General features: G+C 45.7%; 1 protein-coding gene across 1 annotated transcript; it reads left to right on the top strand.

Moving 5' to 3' along the window:
- Positions 1–6,573: 6,573 nt before the first annotated feature.
- On the top strand, positions 6,574–19,075 carry HAUS3 (HAUS augmin like complex subunit 3). Its single transcript, XM_040419215.1, has 5 exons — positions 6,574–6,616; positions 10,654–11,566; positions 12,383–12,822; positions 15,005–15,230; positions 17,573–19,075. The coding sequence occupies exons 2-5, from the start codon at positions 10,664–10,666 to the stop codon at positions 17,792–17,794; spliced, it is 1,791 nt and encodes a 596-aa protein (XP_040275149.1). The 5' UTR covers positions 6,574–6,616; positions 10,654–10,663; the 3' UTR covers positions 17,795–19,075.
- Positions 19,076–23,945: the final 4,870 nt, after the last annotated feature.

Raw genomic sequence — 23,945 nt, 5'->3', positions numbered from 1 at the left:
CTGTATAAAGTTGAACTTATTCCAGTAAAGCAAAGTTTGGTTCACCATACCATCTGTGTACCTCACCTTAATAATACTAACATTCGGTGTGCCACCGTTACAGGCACTGGCGTCACGTTTCTTAAAGGGACCTTGCCCCAGGCACATCAAACACCTGCAACATCCAGTGCACCTCATCCACTACCAGGCCTGGTCCCTAAATACAGAGTGTGCCCCAGAGGACTCCTGTGCCAGCCTCTCCTTCACTGCTGTACGCCTGCCCAGGGTTTTCCTACAGAACTGTGAGTAACCCTCGCTTGCCATTAACCGTGACCTCACAATCGCAATACCCTGCAGGTCTGGCGTGCTGCATAAATTGGCGTCACGAACAGGATGTGATCATTCCTGCGCCATTGCAGAAGATAAACTGTGTGCCATTATATGCCCAAAAAGTGACTAGGCCCTACTTGTTTATTGAAGAAAATTGCTGGGCCAAAAGAACTGTAAAGATTGCGGTGTGAAACTGTGTTTTTATGGACTGTTTTGCTGTTTTAAAGTCACCGCTTGCTGTCAGTGAATAGACAGCGGGAAGAATTGGCGCCTTCTACTAGAAGAGCGGGAAAGGCTGTATGTCCACGCCACCGCCCTGTCTGAAAATTTACATGTCTGATGAAATGGACTCCGCCTCCCCCATGTTGGAGTACCCGGGGGGCGGCCTCCCGGAGCAGTGGGAGGTCACAGGCGAGATACTGGGTGCCGCCCTGTCGCTCTCCAGAGAAAGATCGAGCATGTTGGAGAGTGAGGACTGCTTTGAAGGGATGTCGGCACCTGTTGGATTGAAAATGAATCCCACTGATATGGAGCGAGAGGACGCTCCACCGGCCTACTCTCCGGGACCGGAGAGACCCACCTGCCTGTCGCCAGGGGCACAGTCTGAGCCCTACTACAGCTCATGGAAAGACTTCTACAGGCCCTCTATGCAATGGTCGGCACTGATGGCAGAGGTACGGGAGGCCACTATCAAAAAGACTACATGTACCAAGATTTACTTCGAGGAATTGGCCAAGAATGTCTATGAGCGCCACACCGACACCCAACCCCGCCTGGAAAGGAGAAAGGGGTTGGTGGTGGCCTTCGACAAGGACCAAGGCTTCGGTTTTATTAAAGATTACACTACCGGCAGGGATCTATATGTGAATTGCAGATCCGTCAAACGGAGCTACCTCCCTGAACATTTGCATAACCTCCACGAGGGAGAGGAGGTAGAATTCACCCCTGCCGAGGGCCTGCGAGGCCCTTACGCTACAGCTGTGACCTGTCCCAAGCTGAAATCGGAGAACTGGGAAGAGGACGAAGAATTTGCCCGTCCGGAACCTGAACCGGAGCGTCCAGCAGCACCGGCCCATACTACATTCAAAGAGCGGGGCTCTTTCATTGGCCCAAATGTGTTTTGGCAGCCGACCGTGGTGGAGAAATGGGTAAGCCCCTACCCGTCGCCTGAACTGCCCCGCCGGGAAAAGACCATTAAAGAATTAGAGAACTTAGAGCACTTCCACGCTGCGCTGGATAATATCCGCAAAGGAAAAAGGGCAGACGCGGCACCCGAATCTGCAGCGGCCGCGCAAGACAAGCCGGATCCCTTACCTGCAACCACGGTGACGACAGAGGACTCCAGCAGCGATGCAGAGCCTGAAAGTTTGGACGACCAGATCATCCGACTTGAACTTCAGTTGCGAGGCCTGCGCCAGCTTGCCACCTCAAGGATACCGTCTCAGCCACTGGAAAGAAAAAGTACCGCTAAGGGCTCGGACGTCTCTGAGTCAAAGGTAAGGGTACCTACCCCTACCCGCCAGTTGCCCCTGGTGACTGCCGCTGCTGTTGCGGCGCCAAGGAGGCTCACCTATTCAGTACACCGTCGTGTGCGATCAGTAATCCTTGAGCCGACAGAGCCGCCTGCCGCGGTTGTACCTAGGCCAGCGGAACCCTCAATAGTAACCATGCCTAGGCCCATGCAGCTACCAATTATAATTACCACTAGGCCTATGGGGCCGATACCAATAAGGGGACCATTTGTGCTCCAGCTGCCGCCCAATACAATTTTGTGGGCCCATCCTAATGTGGATCATCGTGTCAGGCCCAATATGCAAGCGGAACCAGGATGTGCCACTGATGTTCAGAGTGGGACTGATACACACCTGTGAGTAGGCCTGCCAGGCCATGATTCTGATTTGATTTTTGCCAAGGGACACTATTAAAGAGGATTTAACCCTTTCCGGACAGGAGTCCTTTGTTTTGGCCCTATGTTGCTGCTGCCAGTTACCCACGGCTCAGTGGTGGTGGTAGGCCACTGAAAATACCAAAAGCACCAAGGCCATACTGTTTACAGGACCCCCTGCCTGCTTCAAAGAACTCAAAGCCAAGTTGTGCCTGTTTGATTTTGCACCTAACCCTTTTTAACCCCCTTTTCAGGTTAATTAAGGGACAAAACAGCACTTATTTTATATGCCATTTTAAATAATGTGGACTTTTATGTGCTGTGACTTTTATATGCAACTCGTAACTTCAAGGAAATGTGCCCAGAGATGACTCTAATTTATGTGGGCCTGCCTCTGAGATGCTGTTTTATTATGGACAATTGTACTTCCATTTTTATTATGGACTATCCTGGTATCCCTGATACGCTGTACCAGGTCAGCGCCCCCTGTTCCCTTATACTATCCTTAGAGAAGAGAACGACGCCCTTTTTCACCGGACTTGTTCCTTAGCCAGCGGAGCTGCCTGATATATATATACACTCACCTAAAGAATTATTAGGAACACCATAATAATACGGTGTTGGACCCTCTTTTGCCTTCAGAACTGCCTTAATTCTACGTGGCATTGATTCAACAAGGTGCTGATAGCATTCTTTAGAAATGTTGGCCCATATTGATAGGATAGCATCTTGCAGTTGATGGAGATTTGAGGGATGCACATCCAGGGCACGAAGCTCCCGTTCCACCACATCCCAAAGATGCTCTATTGGGTTGAGATCTGGTGACTGTGGGGGCCATTTTAGTACAGTGAACTCATTGTCATGTTCAAGAAACCAATTTGAAATTATTTGAGCTTTGTGACATGGTGCATTATCCTGCTGGAAGTAGCCATCAGAGGATGGATACATGTTCTCATCCTGTTTACGCCAAATTCGGACTCTACCATTTGAATGTCTCAACAGAAATCGAGACTCATCAGACCAGGCAACATTTTTCCAGTCTTCAACAGTCCAATTTTGGTGAGCTCGTGCAAATTGTAGCCTCTTCTTCCTATTTGTAGTGGAGATGAGTGGTACCCGGTGGAGTCTTCTGCTGTTGTAGCCCATCCGCCTCAAGGTTGTGCGTGTTGTGGCTTCACAAATGCTTTGTTGCATACCTCGGTTGTAACGAGTGGTTGTTTCAGTCAACGTTGCTCTTCTATCAGCTTTAATCAGTCGGCCCATTCTCCTCTGACCTCTAGCATCCACAAGGCTTTTTTGCTCAAAGGACTGCCGCATACTGGATGTTTTTCCCTTTTCACACCATTCTTTGTAAACCCTAGAAATGGTTGTGCGTGAAAATCCCAGTAACTGAGCAGATTGTGAAATACTCAGACCGGCCCGTCTGGCACCAACAACCATGCCACGCTCAAAATTGCTTAAATCACCTTTCTTTCCCATTCTGACATTCAGTTTGGATTTCAGGAGATTGTCTTGACCAGGACCACCCCCCTAAATGCATTGAAGCAACTGCCATGTGATTGGTTGACTAGATAATTGCATTAATGAGAAATAGAACAGGTGTTCCTAATAATTCTTTAGGTGAGTGTATATATATGTATATGTATTTGCAAATGTAGATGCATGTTCCTGCTTTGCATTATTTTTGTCTTTCAGGTGCAGTTTCCCAGCTGGGCAGGGCCCCTTTATGTTGCGCCGTGGACGGGCAACGTCACAGCAACGGGGTATGTAGTGTCCCACTAGGTGAATGTGGGCACTACACAAGGGTCAATTGGGCCACGTCATACTCCACCTCCTGTGGAACAGTGGCAGTGTATTTCATAGTACATTTTAATGTCTATTTAATGTATATTTTTCCCTGTGATATGTGCAGCAGGCCTATTAGGGTATAGTTAGGCATCCTAGGCACTAGGGGGAGCCAGTGAACACTTAGTATAAATACTTAGACCCAGACAGGGAGGAGTTAGTCTGTAGTCAGGAGTCTGTAGAGAGACAGAAGTGAGAGGGCACCAGCCAGAGATATGCTGAGGGCCTCCTCCTGACATGCAGCTAGATAGTCCAGGCTCCTAGTTGCTACCAGGAGACTAGTGAAGGATCATAGCCTGCCTGAAGTTCCCTGAGCCTATGTTAGCTCAGAAGATTCACCCCAAGAGAAGAGTTTGCCTCCTGGGAGAAACCAAGTTCCTTAGCCAGAGCAGAGCAGAGCCATCGTCTCCAGCTAAAACAAGTAAGCTGAAGGGCAGAAGGACCATTAATCTAAAGCAAGTGATATATACCTGAGGAAGATTGCTACCGAGGATAAAAGCCAGCATTGGGGCATCCAGGCCTTGGGATAGAACCAGACAGGAGTTCTAAGGAACAGTGTACACTGTTTCTGAGGAGAAGGTACAGCCTGATTCTGAATGTGTTGTTGTTTACCCTCTGAGTATCTTGCAAGGAAACAGTATACCTGCCATTGATGTGAAAGCCTGCTTGTGAGGTGTATCTGATATGTGGAACTGAATTGACATCCAACTGTATAAAGTTGAACTTATTCCAGTAAAGCAAAGTTTGGTTCACCATACCATCTGTGTACCTCACCTTATTAATACTCACATTTGGTGTGCCACCGTTACAGGCACTGGCGTCACGTTTCTTAAAGGGACCTTGCCCCAGACACATAAAACACCTGCAACATCCAGGGCACCTCATCCACCACCAGGCCTGGTCCCTAAATACAGAGTGTGCCCCAGAGGACTCCTGTGCCAGCCTCTCCTTCACTGCTGTACGCCTGCCCAGGGTTTTCCTACAGAACTGTGAGTAACCCTCGCTTGCCATTAACCATGACCTCACAATCGCAATACCCTGCAGGTCTGGCGTGCTGCACTTCCATAGGAATACATAGAGAAACCCGGCTTCCTGTCCACACATAAGATGCTGTGTTATTTGAAAAGCCAGAGTTTTGTTCACGATACAGCTGAGGATCAGAAGGGAGGGGATACCTCACAAATACAGTCTCTGATAAGAAAATTACCTTCACTACCGTTTACATCCTGTACCTTTCTAACAGAGAATAGACATTTTTGTGGGCGTGCTTCTTTAACTCGATAAGAATACAGATAAGGACTGCCACATCTGTAAATGTACCCCTAATATATTCACCTGAAACCGGCCTTGGCTAATGCCTCTTGCACACAACCGGATCCGTTTTTTGGTCTGCAAATCGGGAATCCACAAAATACAGATGCGGTCTGTGTGCTATCTGCATTTTTTTGCAGCCCCATTGACGTCAGTGGGTCTGTGGTCTGCATTTTATGGACATATTCTGTTTACGGCATGGACATATGGATGAGGAAAGCACATCCGCATCCTTTATGTGCATTCTGCTAACAGACAGAACGTGTCCTATGCAAACCACGGACCATATGAAGTCAATGGGTCCACAAAAATGTGGATGCAAAGCGGACATTATCCGGATTTTGGCAATTTGATGCCCGTAAAATACATAAGGTCATCATATGCATGAGGCCTATAGAGGGGAGCGTTCCCCTGTTTTGACCTCCATATGCCTTAATGGAAAATGGATGTTCTGACGAGACAATCCTATCCAGGCTCTCTTGTCAAAAAAGGCGGACATGTTGCCCTACTTGTCAGGTAAAACGCCAAGAGGCCTGACAGAAACCTGGCGGACCCCCAATGGTGTCTACTGGGCGTGCTGACCCCCTCATAAAATTATATCACTTTAAAGGGGGTCTCCTGTCTTGAAAAATGATCTCAAACCCATAGGATATGTCATAAATGTGACAGTCCCACGTCTGGGACCCTCACGGTGAGGGGGTTCTGTGTCCCTATCTGCTGATTCAGTACGGCCATGTTCCCCATTGACTTCACTGCAGATATGGGGTTATATCTGCCCTCTCCATTAGGTTCAATGGGTAAAGCTTATATTCTCCAAATAGGTCAGCCGTCCAGTGGTGGGAGTTGTTCCTGTCACACATGTATTAAACATCCTGTGGAAAATAGGAGTAATAGTCCTTCAATAATAATAATTCTGGCCAGGTTTAGGTGTGGAGATAGTGACCTATCTTTATCACTAGTTACACCAGCTCTAGCCTTCTTCTACCCGCACTTTTGCTCCTCAAGACGCCACACACTGCAGACTACAACCACTAAGGGCGGGAAAACCGAGTCCCCACCCGATCCGACGCTTTTTGCTCACAAGACTTGCACATCATGTCTATTTGCTGCCACCTACTGGCGGGAGGCGGTCAAGCAACTCCTTGACAACCGGAGCGTTTCTCTTTCCTGATATAGTTTGGTCTCTGGGGCACTCCGTAGTCCTTCTTGTGACGTCACACGAATTGGCAGCCGTACGGAATCAGCGGCGGGAGAAATAAAGACAGAGAAGGTACGTGTATATATATGTCATCTATGTACGGAACGTAGTACACCGGGATAGCTATGTGGTTACGTGCGGACTGAACTACAAGTCCCAGAATGCTTTGTAAACACTAACCCCTGGGGAGGAAAACACTGTAACAACCAATGGGGTTGTTGCTTTCATTATCTAACCTGCACCAGCCTCAGGGTTGGTTACTATGGGAAACCCGCCTGGTGATTTTTTGACTGGTTGCTATGGGTTACGGCACAGTTTACATAACTGTTTCTAGAGGGTCATCTAGGAATCTGTCTACTGTGGTCCAGGTCTACCACCATGTTCAAGATGTCTGCTTGCTGTCAGTGGATACAGAGCCTGTCTTACCTCCTTACAAGAGACACCTGTATCATGATTAGGATGGGTTTTCAGCTTCTATATTCATTGACATCAAGCAGGGATCTTGAAAATGGTGAGAGATTGTAAGCTAAGGCTGGGGCTACATAGGGACGATGGTTGCGGTATAGCAGTGCAGCCCCAAAATATAATGGACCTGAATGGGGTTGCAGTGACCTGAAACTGTCTCCATAACGGGGGTCCCCTGACTCCCATCCCACCTGGTGAGGGGCCCACCGCATCCAGACTGGAAATAGATGAGGAGGTGACCACCCACACGAGCAGGGAAACCTGTTATGGGAATATTCCTTTAAGGAAAAGGCTCATGGTGGTTCCTATACACCAGGGGTGGGGAACCTTTTTGCTGCCGAGGGCCATTTGGATATTTGTAACATCGTTCGGGGGCCATACAAAATTCTCAACTTAAAAATTTGACGGCTATATTTGGTCAAACATATAAGTGACTTAGGGGTAAGTTACAGAAATTGTGCTTCAATTAAAAAAAATCTAGAGCGCTGAATTTTTGCAGCACAAAATGGCGCCTGCACTACATATATTACATAGAGTACAGGCGCCATTTTGACCACACACAGCAGTCTAGTATTTACGTTGAGAATGTTATATATTTAGTTCTTTATTTGGCATTAATGGCAGTAGGGATCGACCGATATTGATTTTTTAGGGCCGATACCGATAATTTGTCAACTTTCAGGCCGATAGCCGATAATTTATACCGATATTCTGGGTATTTTTATTTTTGAGGAAAAAAAAATTCCTACACAAATCTGCTGAAAATTAATGTTTATTGTTAACGTGTATTATTATTTTATTTTTTTTGTAAATCTTTTTCATTTATACTTAAGATTTTTGTGTGTTTTTTTTTTTTTTTTTTTTTTTTACTAACTTTTAGCCCCCTTAGGGACTTGAACCCTTGTCCCATTCACCCTGATAGATCTCTATCAGAGTGAATAGGATCTCACACTGTCCCTGCTGCCCTGTGCTCTGTGCACACAGCAGCATGGAGCTGACTATGGCAGCCAGGGCTTCAATAGCGTCCTGGCTGCCATGGTAACCGATCGGAGCCCCAGGCTTACACTGCTGGGGCTCCGATCGGAGGAGCAGGGGAGAGGGGATCCTGTGGCCACTGCCACCAATGATTAGAACTGGGGGGGGGGGGGTGCACTGCGCCACCAAGGTTTTTACTATTGGGATGGGGGTGGGGGGCGCACTGCGCCACCAATGACTAATACTAGGGGGCTTGAGGGGGGGGGCGCACTGCGCCACCAATGTTTTTACTATTGGGGTGGGGGGCGCACTGCTTGAGGGGGGGGGGCGCACTGCGCCACCAATGAAGATACCTCTCTTTCACATACAGGAGGCGGGAGCTGGCTGCAGAATCACATAGCCGGCTCCCGACCTCTATGAGCGGTAGCTGCGATCCGCGGCACCTAAGAGGTTAACTACCGCGGACCGCAGCTGCCGTTCATAGAGGTCGGGAGCTGGCTATGTGATTCTGCAGCCAGCTCCCGCCTCCTGTATATGAATGAATGAAAGGCTTATCTTCATTGGTGGCGCAGCGGCCACAGCCCCTCCCCTCCTCTTGTCTTCCGTCCTGTCATTGGAAGCAGCGGCAGCAGCATCACAGGGGGAGGACACACTGCTTCCTTCTCCCCTGTGCTGCGGAGGGAACACGGAGAGCGCTGAGAGCAGCGCGATCTGTGTTCCCAATACGTTATCGGTATATCGGCAAAATAGATGCCGATACCGATAACGTTCAAAATCCTCAATATCGGCCGATAATATCGGCCAAACCGATAATCGGTCGATCCCTAGCGCCGGGCACGCAACCCTGCTGAAGCCTCGGTAGGCCAGGAGGGAGCTGTCGCCCTGGGAGCAGGCCCCAGATACAACCGGAGTGAGTATACCCCACACAGCCCTGCCCAGCGTTAGTACTGGGACTGCGGGAGGGCAGGGGGACGCCATGGCAGGATGCCAGCGATTTTGCTCAGGTAAAAAAATGTCCTTGTAGTTCCTAGCTTCATCTCCCTGCATACAGGGAGACCTTTCTCTGCCCTGTCCTCTGTAGGGACAGGAAACACTGGTGTTGTTGGTGGGAGGGGGGTATTTAACCTTTCTCTGTTCCTGCCCCTACAGAGGTCAGGGGTCAATCTCCTTGTATGCCGTCGTAATGATGCTATGGAAATAAATAAATACCTAGTGGGGTAGATTTATTAAAGCTAGTGTAAAGGAGAATTGGCTTTGTTGCCCATAGCAACCAATCAGATTCCATTTTCAGACCTCCTTTGGAAAATGAAAGGGTGAATCTGACTGGTTGCTATGGGCAAATAAGCCAGCTTTCTTTTACACCAGTTTGATAAATCTTCCCCAGTATTTTCCCCCCCCCCCTAATTCTGGACAAGCCCTCTAACTCTTATAGACTATGATAGAGAGATGGGTGGCTATTCTTCACTTCTCTTCTTTGGGGCTCTTCCTCACTTCTCTTCTCCAAAATGGTGGGCATTTAAGAGGTTGGACCCTACCCATCAGACAAAATGGCACATTCTATAGGATTTAGACTGGTTTGACATGACCACATTTTAGCATCTGAATCATGTGTGCATTATCTGGACCCTGAGCAGATCTATAGAACCAACCTGTCACAAGGGTGCGGCCACACTGTCAGGATCTTTGATGCAGCTTTGGAAGCCAAAACCAGCAGTGGATCATAAAAGGTGAGAAAGTTCCAATTTAATTTTTTTTACTTCACTCCTGATTTTGGCTTCCAAAATGGCATAAAAAACCTGACCGTGTGGCTGTACCCTAAGGTTCTATGATAATCTATGACAGGGATGGCCAACCTGCGGCTCTCCAGTTGTAAAACTACAATTCCCACCATGCCCTGCTGTAGGCTGATAGCTGTAGGCAGTCTTAGCATGCTGGGAGTTGTAGTTTTTCAACAGCTGGAGAGCTGCAGGTTGGCCATCCCTGATCTATGAAGTTTGGACCAGTTGAAGGTCCACAAATTGAGATGAAATTCAGTTCACCTATCTTGCTAAGGCCTCGTCCACATCTCCATTTTGGAGATCCGACGCAAATGCTGTCTGGACAAAAGTCCGTTGCATGCAACTGTTTTTGTCCGTCTGAAATCCGGCATTTATGCCGGAAATTGGCTGGATCTCATTGCAGTCAATGGGGATCCAGCAGATTGCTCTGTGCCGGAACAGCCTGCTGAATCTCCAAAGAAGAGAAAGAGGCCTAGGTCTCAAATACACAATTGTATCTTTACCCTAAAGCAGGGATGGTCGACCTGCAGCCCTCCAGCTGTTGCAAAACTACAACTCCCAGCATGCCCTAATAGCTGTACACTGTTTAGGCATGCTGGGAGTTGTAGTTTTGCAACAGGTGGAGGGCCGCAGGTGAACATCCCTGGTCTAAAGCTAGCCATAAACCTTCAATAACTGTCAGCCATATTGTTGTCCTTCCAACTGCAATGAACGGGGAGATCTTTGGATCCATGTAAGGTACAGGGCTGGTTCTAGCTTTGGTAGAAAGAGGTTGTATGATGTCTGGTTTTCACTTTGGGATAACCCCTTTAAGTTTACTTCTTTTTGCTATGGAACTTCCTCTTGATATGTCCATACTTTGATGTGTTCACTTGTTTCGTTCATACAGGGGCAACCATGAATTGTGGAGGTCGGTTTGTTCAGACATTACGGAAGCTGGGCTATCCTAACGCCTCAAGGCTGGATGGAGAAGACTTTGACTGGCTGTTTGAAACCACAGATGCCAAATCTTTCCTAGACTGGTTCTGTGCCGGCGTCACGGAGCAGAATGTGGTATCAGAGGAGAAACTGCAGGCTTTTAATGAATTGAAGGAGTCTGGGAAAGCTCTGCTGGATGAGAAGGCTTTAGAGGAGGTGATGAAGACATGCAGACCATCCAGCTCTAAGACCTCTGCTTTGGAGGAGGTGGCGGTGGCGAAGCTGGAGGAAGAGCTTCACACCCTAAAGAAATTACGACGGTTGCACCTACAGAGGTGTAATAAGATGCAAATTATGGTGTCTGCCAATATCCACTCATGTATGAAGCTGAAAGATAGGGAAGATGAAGAGGCCAAAGCCTTGAACGAAACCTTGAGTGTCCTGCAGGTGACTGGAAATAAGCTGAACCATGAGCTCCAGACCGTTGTCGAAGGCACCCAGAAGCTCATTTCCTTCTACTGCCCTCAGGAAAAGGGTGAAATGTCATCATCATCACCCATCTTCTTATTCCAGGTTCTCCTAGATAAGTACTTATCATGTGAAGAGCAAAGCACTTCTGCTCTCACACAGTTTACCAAAGAACATTTCTTTGAGGGCTTATCGAAGTGTATAGAGGGGACAGATGAAGACTTTCGGCTTATCCAACTGGATGGAGGTGCCAGTGATGATCCTGTTCTTGAGGAAAAGTGCAAAGAGATGATGAGGCTCCAGCTGGCTTACATCAGCACGAGAAACAAGCTCATAGAGACCAAGGCCAAGAATTCCAGTTTAAAGACTGGTCTGCAATGGGTTGAGGCCAATGCTCGCTTAATTCACAGCAAGGTAAGAGTTTAATATTTAGTATCTGTCCTATCACAGGAGTATATCTGGAGAGACTAGTGGAGGCGTCTTCGGCAATGTATAATGCAAGTCTAAGCTGCCTGTTCATGTGACCATCCATGTTCCACCAAAAACTAGTGGAGATACTTAGAAAATGTCCTGCGCACCATCGTCACATGAAAGGGTTTATTCCACAAATAACATTGATCACCTAACCACTTATGAAAATCGTATGATCTCTTGGTGGCCCCACCTGTCACAGACTCCTAACAAACCATGGAACAGGAGTCCAGATTATCTGTTCTGGAGGAGTTTCAATAGAGGGGTGGTCACATGTGTGCACTGCCACTCCATCCAGTCTCTATGGGAAGGACGGAGAAAGCTATGACCATCACTCCTCTGGATAGGTGGGAAAACCCCTTTAATAATGACCAGGATGTGTTTCATTTTTACCTAACTATATAGTTTGTTTTAGTTAAAGGGGATGTCCAGTTTAGAACACTCATTGTAATACACCTTTTTAGAGATTTCTGAGTTAATGGGTGGGGAGTGGTCTACTGTTCAGTATTCTGGACTATTGACCAGAGTGGAGAGCAGTTTCAAAGAGCATCTCTCACTCTGGAGGACCTGTCATACATTACCTGGATTACCCATTGATGTGAATGTGTAATGCTTAATTTCCCCTGTTGCAGGCGCTGCAGGGAAACTGAGCACTTACTGCCAGGTTTCCCCATAGATTACAGCCAGGGCCAGTTTGGTATCTGCAGCTGCTTTACATATTATATGTTTTGAAGAACCTTATTTCTTTGCATTATAAAGGCCTCTCAGAAAGAAGAGCTGCTGGTGAGAATATCGAGCTTGAAGGATGAGACATCACAGGTTGAAAATCACATAGAAGCCTTAAAAAGAGAGACTCTTCCAGCCCTGGTCCGGGAGAGCGCCCAGCTAATGAATATGCCCATTGTCAAAGGAGACTACGATCTGCAGATGGCCCGCCACAGTTTATACACGTCCAGGCAGGACCTGGTGTGCAGTCATCTGATGAAGCAGAGGGCCTCCTTCGAGCTCCTACAGCTGGGCTTTGAGTTGGAGCTAAGAAAACATAGAAACCTTAATCGTCAGCTGGAAGCCTTAATTCAAGAGCTGAGACACAGTGCCGAAAGACTGGAGGGAAGATCCAAGATGATGTCTGATCCTGCTTTGTTGGCTTCAAACAAGCCAAGGGTCAACATTGATTCGAGAGATTCAGCCACCCATGGGTAAGATGGTCAAGTAAGACAAAGTAAAAATGTCTCTGTCCTTATGGAGAGGACAGGTTGTGGGCTGGAGATTACATGTGGGGAGGTATCAGGAGATTAGGTCAGAGATGTATGGAGAGGACAGGTTGTGGACTGGAGATTACATGTGGGAAAATATCAGGAGAGATGTATGGAGAGGACAGGATGTGGGGAGGTATCACGAGAGATGTATGGAGAGGACAGGTTGTGGGCTGGAGATTACATGTGGGGAGGTATCACGAGAGATGTATGGAGAGGACAGGTTGTGGGCTGGAGATTACATGTGGGAAAATATCAGTGGAGATGTATGGAGAGGACAGGTTGTGGGCTGGAGATTACATGTGGGGAGGTATCACGAGAGATGTATGGAGAGGACAGGTTGTGGGCTGGAGATTACATGTGGGGAGGTATCACGAGAGATGTATGGAGAGGACAGGTTGTGGGCTGGAGATTACATGTGGGGAGGTATCACGAGTGATGTATGGAGAGGACAGGTTGTGGGCTGGAGATTACATGTGGGGAGGTATCACGAGAGATGTATGGAGAGGACAGGTTGTGGGCTGGAGATTACATGTGGGAAAATATCAGGAGAGATGTATGGAGAGGACAGGTTGTGGGCTGGAGATTACATGTGGGGAGGTATCACGAGAGATGTATGGAGAGGACAGGTTGTGGGCTGGAGATTACATGTGGGGAGGTATCAGGAGAGATGTATGGAGAGGACAGGTTGTGTGGGCTGGAGATTACATGTTGGGAGGTATCAGGAGAGATGTATGGAGAGGACAGGTTGTGGGCTGGAGATTACATATGGACAGGACAGGTTGTGGACTGGAGATTACATGTGGGGAGGTATCAGGGGAGATGTATGGAGAGGACAGGTTGTGGGCTGGAGATTACATGTGGGGAGGTATCAGGAGAGATGTATGGAGAGGACAGGTTGTGGGCTGGAGATTACATGTTGGAGGTATCAGGAGAGATGTATGGAGAGGACAGGTTGTGGGCTGGAGATTACATATGGAGAGGACAGGTTGTGGACTGGAGATTACATGTGGGGAGGTATCAGGAGATTAAGTTAGAGATGTATGGAGAGGACAGGTTGTGGATGGTTTTATATCAAACTGTTAGTGTTTTGCACTGACTTTGCTGAGCAGTAGGGAGCAAGTGAAGGGTTTGGCAGAGGAGAAATGAGGGGAGAGATGGATTAACCAGGCAGTAGAATTGAGCATGGGTTGGAGGGCACAGTATTATTAGATAGGAGGCCACAGAGGAGGATGTTGCAGTAGTCTAAGCAGGAGATGATGAGAGCATGTACAGTACAAGCATTTTGTTGATTCAGGGTTGAGAAAAATGCAGACACGTGAAATGTTTTTGAGTTTATACTTTCTTTGACCAGGTCTGTGGGGTGTAGATTATAGATTTCCCTAGTAAGGGCTTTGATCAATCACATTGACTTTTACTCAGCAATGTATTGTCAGGTCACAGAGCAGAGGAAGCTAGTAAATTATGTATACAGGACTAGTGCAGAACCTTTAATGAATATTCATGAGCAGCCAGAGAAACGGCAATGAAATTCATAAAGTACCTAAACAGATGGTCCTGAATTGGTAAAAAAAAGTTACATGAATTAACTTTTTTGCGGTTTGCCCTAAAGTCTTAATCGTCAGGTAAAGGGGTTTTGGCCCCCGTTTAGTGAATGATGGGGTCCCGGAGCTCAGAACAGGGGTGGCTCACATGCTTCCTCTGTTGTAATGAATGGGAGTTTTATTCGTTTCCTTGTTAGGCTGAGTTCACATCAGCGTTTCGGTTCCCCATTCTAGTCCATCCGGAAATAAAATCAATAAAACGTATCCGTTTTTTTGTTTGTTTGTTTTTTTACCCCATAGACCTCAGTTGACGGATTTAAGCATCCGTTTGTGTCAATTATTGTCCAATCCGCTTTTTTGGATGGGGAAAAAAGTTGTCTGCGGGACTTTATTTTAATTTATTTTTTCGTCCCCGAAAAAAACAGATTGGACAATAACTGATTCTTACATCTGTCAATTGAGGTCGGAGGGGGGGGGGGAGATACTTTATTTTTTTTTTTTCAACTTTCGGACAGACTAGTGAGATCACTGCACTGGAAAAGTGACGGCATGTATGTATTTTCCACGCTTGTATGTTACAGGTTATTTCAGCTTCTGGATGGAGATGACACTCAGAAACTGTTCAGGACATACAGCAGTTTAGAATCGCTGGCGCAGAAGTTATCCCTGGACACCCAGTCTCTGAAGGACCAGCTAGCCATTTCTCAGCAAGAACAATCCCTCTTTACGTCAAAGCTCGAATCCAATCTGAAGACGTTACAAGATTATATGTATCCGGATGGAGCTGAACTTATCTTAACTACCCCGGTAAGTACTTCTCAGGCTATGGCCATTCTGTGGTTTGCTGGGAATTGCACCGCCAGAGCAGCATGCGGAGAACCTACATTCTCAACCATGTGATCAGTTGTATGGATGAACCTGGATTATACAGAAAGCATTGAAGGCACCAGTCTAGAGCCTCAAGATCTTGCCTTCGTATGCACAGCTATATGTCCAGCAGAGTATACATTACAGTACTGTACGGCTACGTTCACGTTGCGTTTTGTTGTGTCATTCAGAGGTATACATCCGGATTTCCTGACGGTATCTCTCCAACATATAGCTTCGACAAATGCCACTGATTAAGCATCTGTTGCTCCCATAGGCTGTCATTGTTTAAAAAAAAAAAGAAAAAAAGTATATCTGGCGTAACACATTCTTATTATTGGATGTCTCTGTATGGAATAGCAGCATCTTAAAATGGGTCCCACGAGACTGACTGAATCCTGGACATGCAGGCCCTCCGCCCCATACCAGGCCTGTGATAAATGTATTTGAAATTACGGAATTATTGGACTTCAGTGATTATAGATGATTTGCCCTGTATCCATACCACACACTGACCGTATAATAACTGAAGGAAGTCAGTTATCAGGGTAAAAACTGTAGGATTTCAGGATTATTTTTAATATAGATAGTGACATGGAAAATAAAAATAAAAAATAATTTGCCTAAAGTCATCTCACTTCAGCAAATGGCATTTATCATGTAGAGAAATTTAACACAAGGCAGTTACTAATGTATTGTGATTGTCCATATTGCCTCCTTTGCTGGCTTGGTTCATTTTTCCATCACATTATTCACTGCTCGTCTCCAGGGTTATGACCACCTTGTAATGCAGCAGTGGTGGTCATGCTTGCACACTATATAGGAACAATCACCAGCCTATGTGCGCTCCCGCAGTCCCAGGAACCAGAGAAGCCGGTGCCTTCCCCCTATAGTGTACATTAAGCACAGCCACCACTGATGGATTGTAATTCCTGGAAACGAGCCGTGTATAATGTGATGGAAAAATGAATCCAGCCAGCAAAGGAAGCAATAATAATACCAATACATTAGTAAGTGTCTTGTATCAACTTTATCTACATGATCAATGACATTTGCTGACGCAAGACATCCACTTTAAGCTAATTTTTTATACATTTTTGTTGTTTCTTTTTCCCTGTCATTGTTTTTATTAAAAGTAATCCAGAAACCCTGCAGTTTTTACTGTAACAATTGAGCCTCATACTAGGCTGACACTTCCTGTTTTGTAGCAATGATTTCTCAGCAGTTGTCTAATTATCATCACATGCAGCACTACAATGACAGATATCTCCTATATAAACATAGAATCCACCATTCACAATAGGTGATGGACAAACTCACTTACTTTCCCACACAATGACCTCTGCACAGGTCACAGAGCATGCCCACAACATTCTCCCTTAAAGGGAACCTGTCACCAGGATTTTGTGTATAGAGCTGAGGACATGGGTTGCTAGATGGCCGCTAGCACATCAGCAATACCCAGTCCCCATAGCTCTGTGTGCTTTTATTGTATCAAAAAAACGATTTGATACATATGCAAATTAACCTGAGATAAGTCCTGTACGTGGGAGGAGTCGGGGACAGGACTCATCTCAGGTTAATTTGCATATGTATCAAATCGTTTTTTTGACACAATTAAAAGCACACAGAGAGCTATGTGGACTGGATATTGCGGATGTGCTAGAGGCCATCTAGCAACCCATGTCCTCAGCTCTATACACAAAATCCCGGTGACAGGTTCCCTTTAAAAGTCAAAGGTCCTCTCCTGTCCATTGTTCCCTATCGTCCAGGTGTCTGTAAATGCTGTATACTCTGGCTCAAGCAAGATGCTTGCCACTATAATCATACAGAAAATGGAATAAAAAAATCTGCAATCAGAAAACAAAAACAGTTTATAAACATAAGTGCACTACCAAGTCTTTGAGTTGTCCTCTACTGTCAGTGGACATCGCCCTCGGATTAATCGGGATCTTTTCCTAGATGTCTCTGTGTGGAATAGTTTCAGCTACGCTATTCCATACAGTTGAAAAAGAGCTATACCGGCCTGACACAGGCCATAGGGACACTCATCCAAGAAATGGGGACTTGTGGGTCCAGTGTATCTGTCAGGAGCTTTCCAGATGCATTATAAATAGTTATATCTTCTGGGAAAGTTAGATGACAGTCCATGTTGCTGTCATCACGTCTCCCTACTGGGATTGTCATCCAGCTGTCCGGAATGACCTGTAGTCCTGCATTTGCGGAGTACAAGGTGAAACTGGTGCGTAATAAATCATGTAAACACGTTTTTGTTTTTTCAGGAGCTTTCCTCCAATTTCCAGCAATTAAATTCCCACCTAGATAAGTTAAATCAGATTTTATTGGAAGTTCTGGAGGATGTGCGGGTGAAGAGGAAGATTTTACAGTCAAGCAAGTTTGACAAAGTGGAAAAAGAACTTTACGTTTACTTCTTCCAGAACGAGGAGCTACTGAGAAGCATTGTGCAAAACCTGGAGTCCCAGGCAGATCTCCACGCCTCATAGTCATTGTTTTATTATTACAGATTCAATCATTGTCCAGACACAGTGTATATTTTATTTGTATTCAAGCGAAGGTTACTTTTGGTCCAAAAGTCAGTGCCAGTTAATTTGTTTTCTGTTTTACTGAGACGGAGCTACAAATTCCCTCCATAGACAAAGAGTTGAATGACAATATCCTGGATACTTGTAGCCACCACTAGGGGGAGCCCAGGAGCTTACTGCATACTGTGTTGTTATTGAGTTCTATGCAGTAAGCTCCATCTAGTGGTGGCTGCGCGCATTCAGAATTGTCTCATTCTACTTTATGTGCGTGCAGGGAATTTTGAGCTCTGTCTCAGAAAGTCAGCTTCAATTGTTATAAAGATATATGACCAGATTATTAGGCACAAAACATTGGACTCAAAAATAGCTTGGTGAACATTCACTTTTAATTGGGGGTCACTGATGTTCTATTACTAGAATATGGCATCAGTGAATGATGGCTTAGGGGGCCTGAAATTTTGGTTTGTGTTGCCTCAGCTCACACATCCCAGCCAGGGTCAGACGATGAATTCTGTATATATTTTATTCACAGTTTTACAGCATCGATGTAAAATATGTACTAGCAGCCGCCAGTATGGCTGTTTTTTTAATTATTTTAACATGAAAGAAAAAGATAATTTGTTTTATTATTATTTTATAGTTTTTCAGGTGCAAAGGGGTATTTGTATGCTTGATGTTGTATAGGCCAGGCAACTCTCCTCTGGGTTTCTGGGAAAAAGGTATGCAAATTTAGCTTTCTTTTCTAAAGGATAAGAAAGCAGAGCCTCTGACACCAGATGTAATATAGCTATCCTAGAAGTCAATGCTTAACCCTTTAAACTGCCTTTGAGGCATAACATAGATAATATCTAATCTAGTACCTTTTCTGGAGAAAGCTTTTTTAGGTTGATTGCCGCTGATAAGTGCAGAGCAGAGAAAACTGGCTTAAAGGGGTTGTCTCACTTCAGCAAGTGGCATTTATTATCTAGAGAAAGTTAATACAAGGCACTCACTAATGTATTGTTAATGTCCATATTGCCTCCGTTGCTGGCTAGAATTATTTTTCCATCACATTATACACTGCTCGTTTTCCAGGGGTTATGACCTTCCTGTAATCCAGCAGTGGTGGTCGTGTTTGAAAACTATAGAAAAATGCGTACTGCTGCCAGAAAGGCTGGCACTTTTTCCTATAGTGTTCAAGTGCGACCATCGCTGCTGGATTGTAGGGTGGTCGTAACCATGGAAACAAGCAGTGTATAATGTGATGGAAAAACGAATCCAGCCAGCAGAGGAGGCAATATGGATAATTACAACACATTAGTAAGTGCCTTGTATTAACTTTATCTACATGATAAATGCCATCTGCTTAACCCCTTTAACTGGTTGAGAGACCTTGATGAGGGGTAATCACCCCAAAACAGCTGACTGCAGATAAGGGGCTGGCTTAGTTATTAGCCAGGTTATCCCTCAAGGTCTGTTTAAAAGGTCTTAGAAGTTCAACCTTTTTGGAAAGAGAGCTAATTTGCATATCTTTTTCCTAGTATATATTTCAGGGATACTGTGGTCTCCGACCTGTGGCTCTCCGGATGTTGCAAAACTACAGCTCCCAGCATTCCCTGGCCATGGTTGTAGTTTCATAAATGTTGTAAAGCCACAGGTTGCCGACCACTACTATAGACTGGTCAGACCTTGTATCATGTTAGATGCTAATTACAGAACTGCTTTATTATACCTCTCTAATGAACAGGGGCCCTAGGGCTCTTTCACACGAGCGGATGCCGTGCGTGGAGTCCGCTGCGTGAAAGAGAGCCAAGCCGCGCTCCGGACAGCAGAGACACGGAGCAGTAACATGATTGATAATGCTCTTTGCCTCTCTGTGATCTTTTTACTACAAAATCATGGTGACAACTTTATCTCTCTGTGATTTTGTAGTAAAAAGATCACAGAGAGGCAAAGAGCGTTATCAATCATGTTACTGCTCCGTGTCTCTGCTGTCCGGAATGGGGCTTGGCTCTCTTTCACACAGCAGATTACCCGCACGGCATCCGCTCGTGTGAAAGAGCCCTTAATGTGACATGTATGTATTAGTAATGGACGGTAATCAAATGTTACACAATACAGCTCTGTGACTTCCAAACCCACCAAGTAGTCATGTTCTTTTTTTTATTTTTACGCAATCCTTTTGCACCTATTGGGGCTCCCAATATCATTTCTGTATCTCATACACACACTGGGGCCAATTCCATAGAGAGACAGTTATCCGATCAGTCAGATGTTGACCTTGGTTGGATTTGACCCCAGGACTCCAATACTGCAAGGCAACAGTACTATATATAAAAAGGCACAAGTACTTTCTGCTATCTAAGACTCCAGGTCATCAACCTCCGGCACGCCAGCTGTTGTGAAACTACAATTCCCAGCATGCATACTTGCTCGTCTCCCATATAAGTTAATAGAGCATGTTGTGAGTAGTAGTTGCACATCCGCTGGGGCGCCAGAGGTTCTTGACCCCTGCTTTTAATGCCTATATGCAAAGAACTAGTGAAGCTGGGAGGTGACTCAGGATGGATGGGGGGGTCCTATGACCACTCTCTTGGCCCATTTCACATTGTGGCAGATTTCTGGCACACATGCCCTGCACCATGTTCAAAAAAACACCAAAGAGATACATACTCCCTGCATTAAGCATAAGGCTGGGTTCACACGGGCGTTGCGGGTGCGTTGCGGGAACACCCGCGATTTTTCCGCGCGAGTGCAAAACATTGTAATGCGTTTTGCACTCGCGTGAGAAAAATCACGCATGTTTGGTACCCAAACCCGAACTTCTTCACAGAAGTTCGGGCTTGGGATCGGTGTTCTGTAGATTGTATTATTTTCCCTTATAACATGGTTATAAGGGAAAATAATAGCATTCTGAATACAGAATGCATAGTAAAACAGCGCTGGAGGGGTTAATAAAAAATAATTTAACTCACCTTAGTCCACTTGATCGCGGCCCGGCATCTCCTTCTGTCTCCTTTGTTGAATAGGACCTGTGGTGAGCATTAATTACAGGAACAGGACCTTTTGATGACGTCACTCCGGTCATCACATGATCCATCACCATGGTAAAAGATCATGTGACGTACCATGTGATGACCGGAGTGACGTCATCAAAGGTCCTTTACCTGTAATTAATGCTCACCACAGGTCCTGTTCAACAAAGGAGACAGAAGGAGATGCCGGGCACCGCGATCAAGTGGACTAAGGTGAGTTAAATTATTTTTTATTTTTTTACCCCTCCAGCTCTGTTTTACTATGCATTCTGTATTCAGAATGCTATTATTTTCCCTTATAACCATGTTATAAGGGAAAATAATAATGATCGGGTTTCCATCCCGATCGTCTCCTAGCAACCGTGCGTGAAAATCGCACCGCATCCGCACTTGCTTGCGGATGCTTGCGATTTTCACGCAACCCCATTCACTTCTATGGGGCCTGCGTTGCGTGAAAAACGCAGAATATAGAGCATGCTGCGATTTTCACGCAACGCACAAGTGATGCATGAAAATCACCGCTCATGTGAACAGCCCCATAGAAATGAATGGGTCGGTATTTAGTGCGGGTGCAATGCGTTCACCTCGCGCATCGCATCCGCGCGGAATACTCGCCCATGTGAAAGGGGCCTAACACAGAGTGTTAGGTCTTCCTAACGTTTCCCTTTAAATCTGTACTTACTGTATTCCAGCCAACAGAAGTCCTTCCATGTCCAAGTAGAGGAGACTCCAGAGACTTGAGCATAAAACAAACACGGACAATGGATGATAATGGAGAGCATGGTGACCTTTCCAGCTCCAGTGTAAACATAGAAGAACATCAGGTCCCCTCCTGGCAGCCACCCATCCGGTCCAGCTATTTACTGGGCGAAACAGAACTTTGCAAGGACGGCGCTCTTCTTCAAGGCTTCTGGCGTCATGTTAAAAAGTAGCACAAATGCAAATGGAAAGGTTGTTGTCTGTGGCCAGATGAATGATTTAGTGCCCTTTATTTGCTAAATATGACTTGGAAACTGTCCGGCAGCTTTAAAGTTATTGCTATTTTTGATTCCTGTTAACAAAAAATGTCTGCTTATTTCCAGAAAGAGCACCACACCTGTCCTTGGATTGTTCGTGGTACAGCAGCTCAGCTCTTGAATTGAATGGGAATGAGATGCTATACTACACACAACCTGTGGACAGATGTGGCACTAAATTTACAAGAAAGCAGCCATGCTTTTCTAATCTGGGACAACAAAAGGACAGTAATGCTAAAACAAATGTACAAAAAAATTTCAAAAGAAGTTTTCCAGACATCCATTTTTATCTTCCGCCTCCTTTCCTGATAGTAGATATAAAATAGCAGGCCTTCAACTAGCCAGACATTAGATATCATGCTTATGGTGCAGCATGTGATGGTGGACGTATCTATGATCAGAGCAGGAGAAGTGGCTAGCAGACATTAAAGGGGTTGTTCCATGAAAAATATTCAGCAGTTTTCAAACCAGCCCCTGGATCTGAATACTTCTGTAATTGCATGTAATTAAACCTTTGATATAGCCACTGAGTTATTCAAAAAATGTATCTGTATGGCGCCATCTGCTGTTTGTTTGTTTTCTTATTTCTCTGTCCACCTTGCTGAGGTGGACACACATGCTCAGTTCCATCTTTCAGCTGCCTCTTGATTAGTGATAGTGAGAGCTGTAGCAGAAAGGTGATGCCATGTCGTCGTCCCGCCCTCAGCTGCCAGCTTGATATAAATCTAGCTGAGCTATTGGGGCAATGAATGGAGAGATCTCTGGATCCATATAAGGTTCAGGACTGGTTCTAGCTTTACTAAAAAAGGATTTTTAAACGGCTGACATCACAACACAGATGTCAGCCGTTTATACCAGAGTGTCAGCAATGTGCTGACACTCTTGTATACCCACTGGACATCAATGAATATTCAAGAGGAGGCGGCCTCCCGCCTGCCGCTCGACCGCCTCCCACACCGCCTATTTCCATAGTCTAAGAGCCATAGTTTCTTCAATTTTTGGGCGATTATCTTGGGTAGGGTACGATTTTTACGGGATGAGATGACGGTTTGATTGGTACTATTTTGGCGTACATGGCGTTCACAGTGCGGGGAAAGTAACATGACCGTTTTATAGATCAGGTCGTTGCGGACACGGCGATACCTAATATGTAGTGTATTATTTTTATTTTTTTTATTCAGCGATAAATGTGTTTTTTTTTTATCTTTACTTTTTTCACATTTTTTTGACCCAGACCCACTTGGTTCTTGAAGATCCAGTGGGTCTGATGTCTGTATAATACAGTACAGTACACTATATAGTGTATTGTACTGTATTTTACTTACACTTTGTCTGAACAGATCTGTTCAGCACCATGGACAGCAGGATGCCTGAGAAGGCGTCCTGTTGCCATGGGAACCTTCCCCGTGTGCCACAACTGAGCAGAAGGGGAAGGAGGGAGGGAGCTCCCTGACTGTTAACCTTTTCCATACAGCGGTCCGTACAGACCGCGGTATGGAAAGGGTTAAACGGTTGACATCACAGCACAGATGTCAGCCGTTTATACCAGAGTGTCAGCAATGTGCTGACACTCTGGTGTACCCACTGGACGCCAATGAATATTCAAGAGGAGCTTGCAGCCCCCAGACAGGATGGGGTCACAGAGGGAGGGAGCCCCCCTCCTTCCCCTTCCCCGTCTTCTCAGTTGTGGCACACGGGGAAGGTTCCCATGGCAACAGGACGCCTTCTCAGGCATCCTGCTGTCCATGGTGCTGAACAGATCTGTGCTAAAGGCATAGATCTGTTCAGACAAAGTGTAAGTAAAATACAGTACAATACACTATATAGTGTACTGTACTGTATTATACAGACATCACACCCACTGGATCTTCAAGAACCAAGTGGGTCTGGGTCAAAAAAAAGTAAAGATAAAAAAAACACACATTTATCACTGAATAAAAAAAATAAAAATACACTACACATATTAGGTATCGCCGCGTCCGTAACGACCTGATCTATAAAACGGTCATGTTACTTTCCCCGTACGGTGAACGCCAAAAAAATAAATACTATGAGGAAATTGAAATTTTGCCCACCTTACTT

Source organism: Bufo bufo, chromosome 2, assembly GCF_905171765.1.
Source record: "Bufo bufo chromosome 2, aBufBuf1.1, whole genome shotgun sequence".
NCBI lineage: Eukaryota > Metazoa > Chordata > Amphibia > Anura > Bufonidae > Bufo > Bufo bufo.
This window is presented reverse-complemented; position numbering and strand designations above follow the sequence as displayed.

Bases quoted from the DNA above. Each gene is read 5' to 3' on its own strand.
- HAUS3 (XM_040419215.1), top strand. From the start codon at position 10,664: ATGAATTGTGGAGGTCGGTTTGTTCAGACATTACGGAAGCTGGGCTAT. The intron at 12,823-15,004 runs GTAAGATGGTCA...TGTATGTTACAG, and splicing joins AGAGATTCAGCCACCCATGG to GTTATTTCAGCTTCTGGATG. The intron at 15,231-17,572 runs GTAAGTACTTCT...TTGTTTTTTCAG, and splicing joins AACTTATCTTAACTACCCCG to GAGCTTTCCTCCAATTTCCA.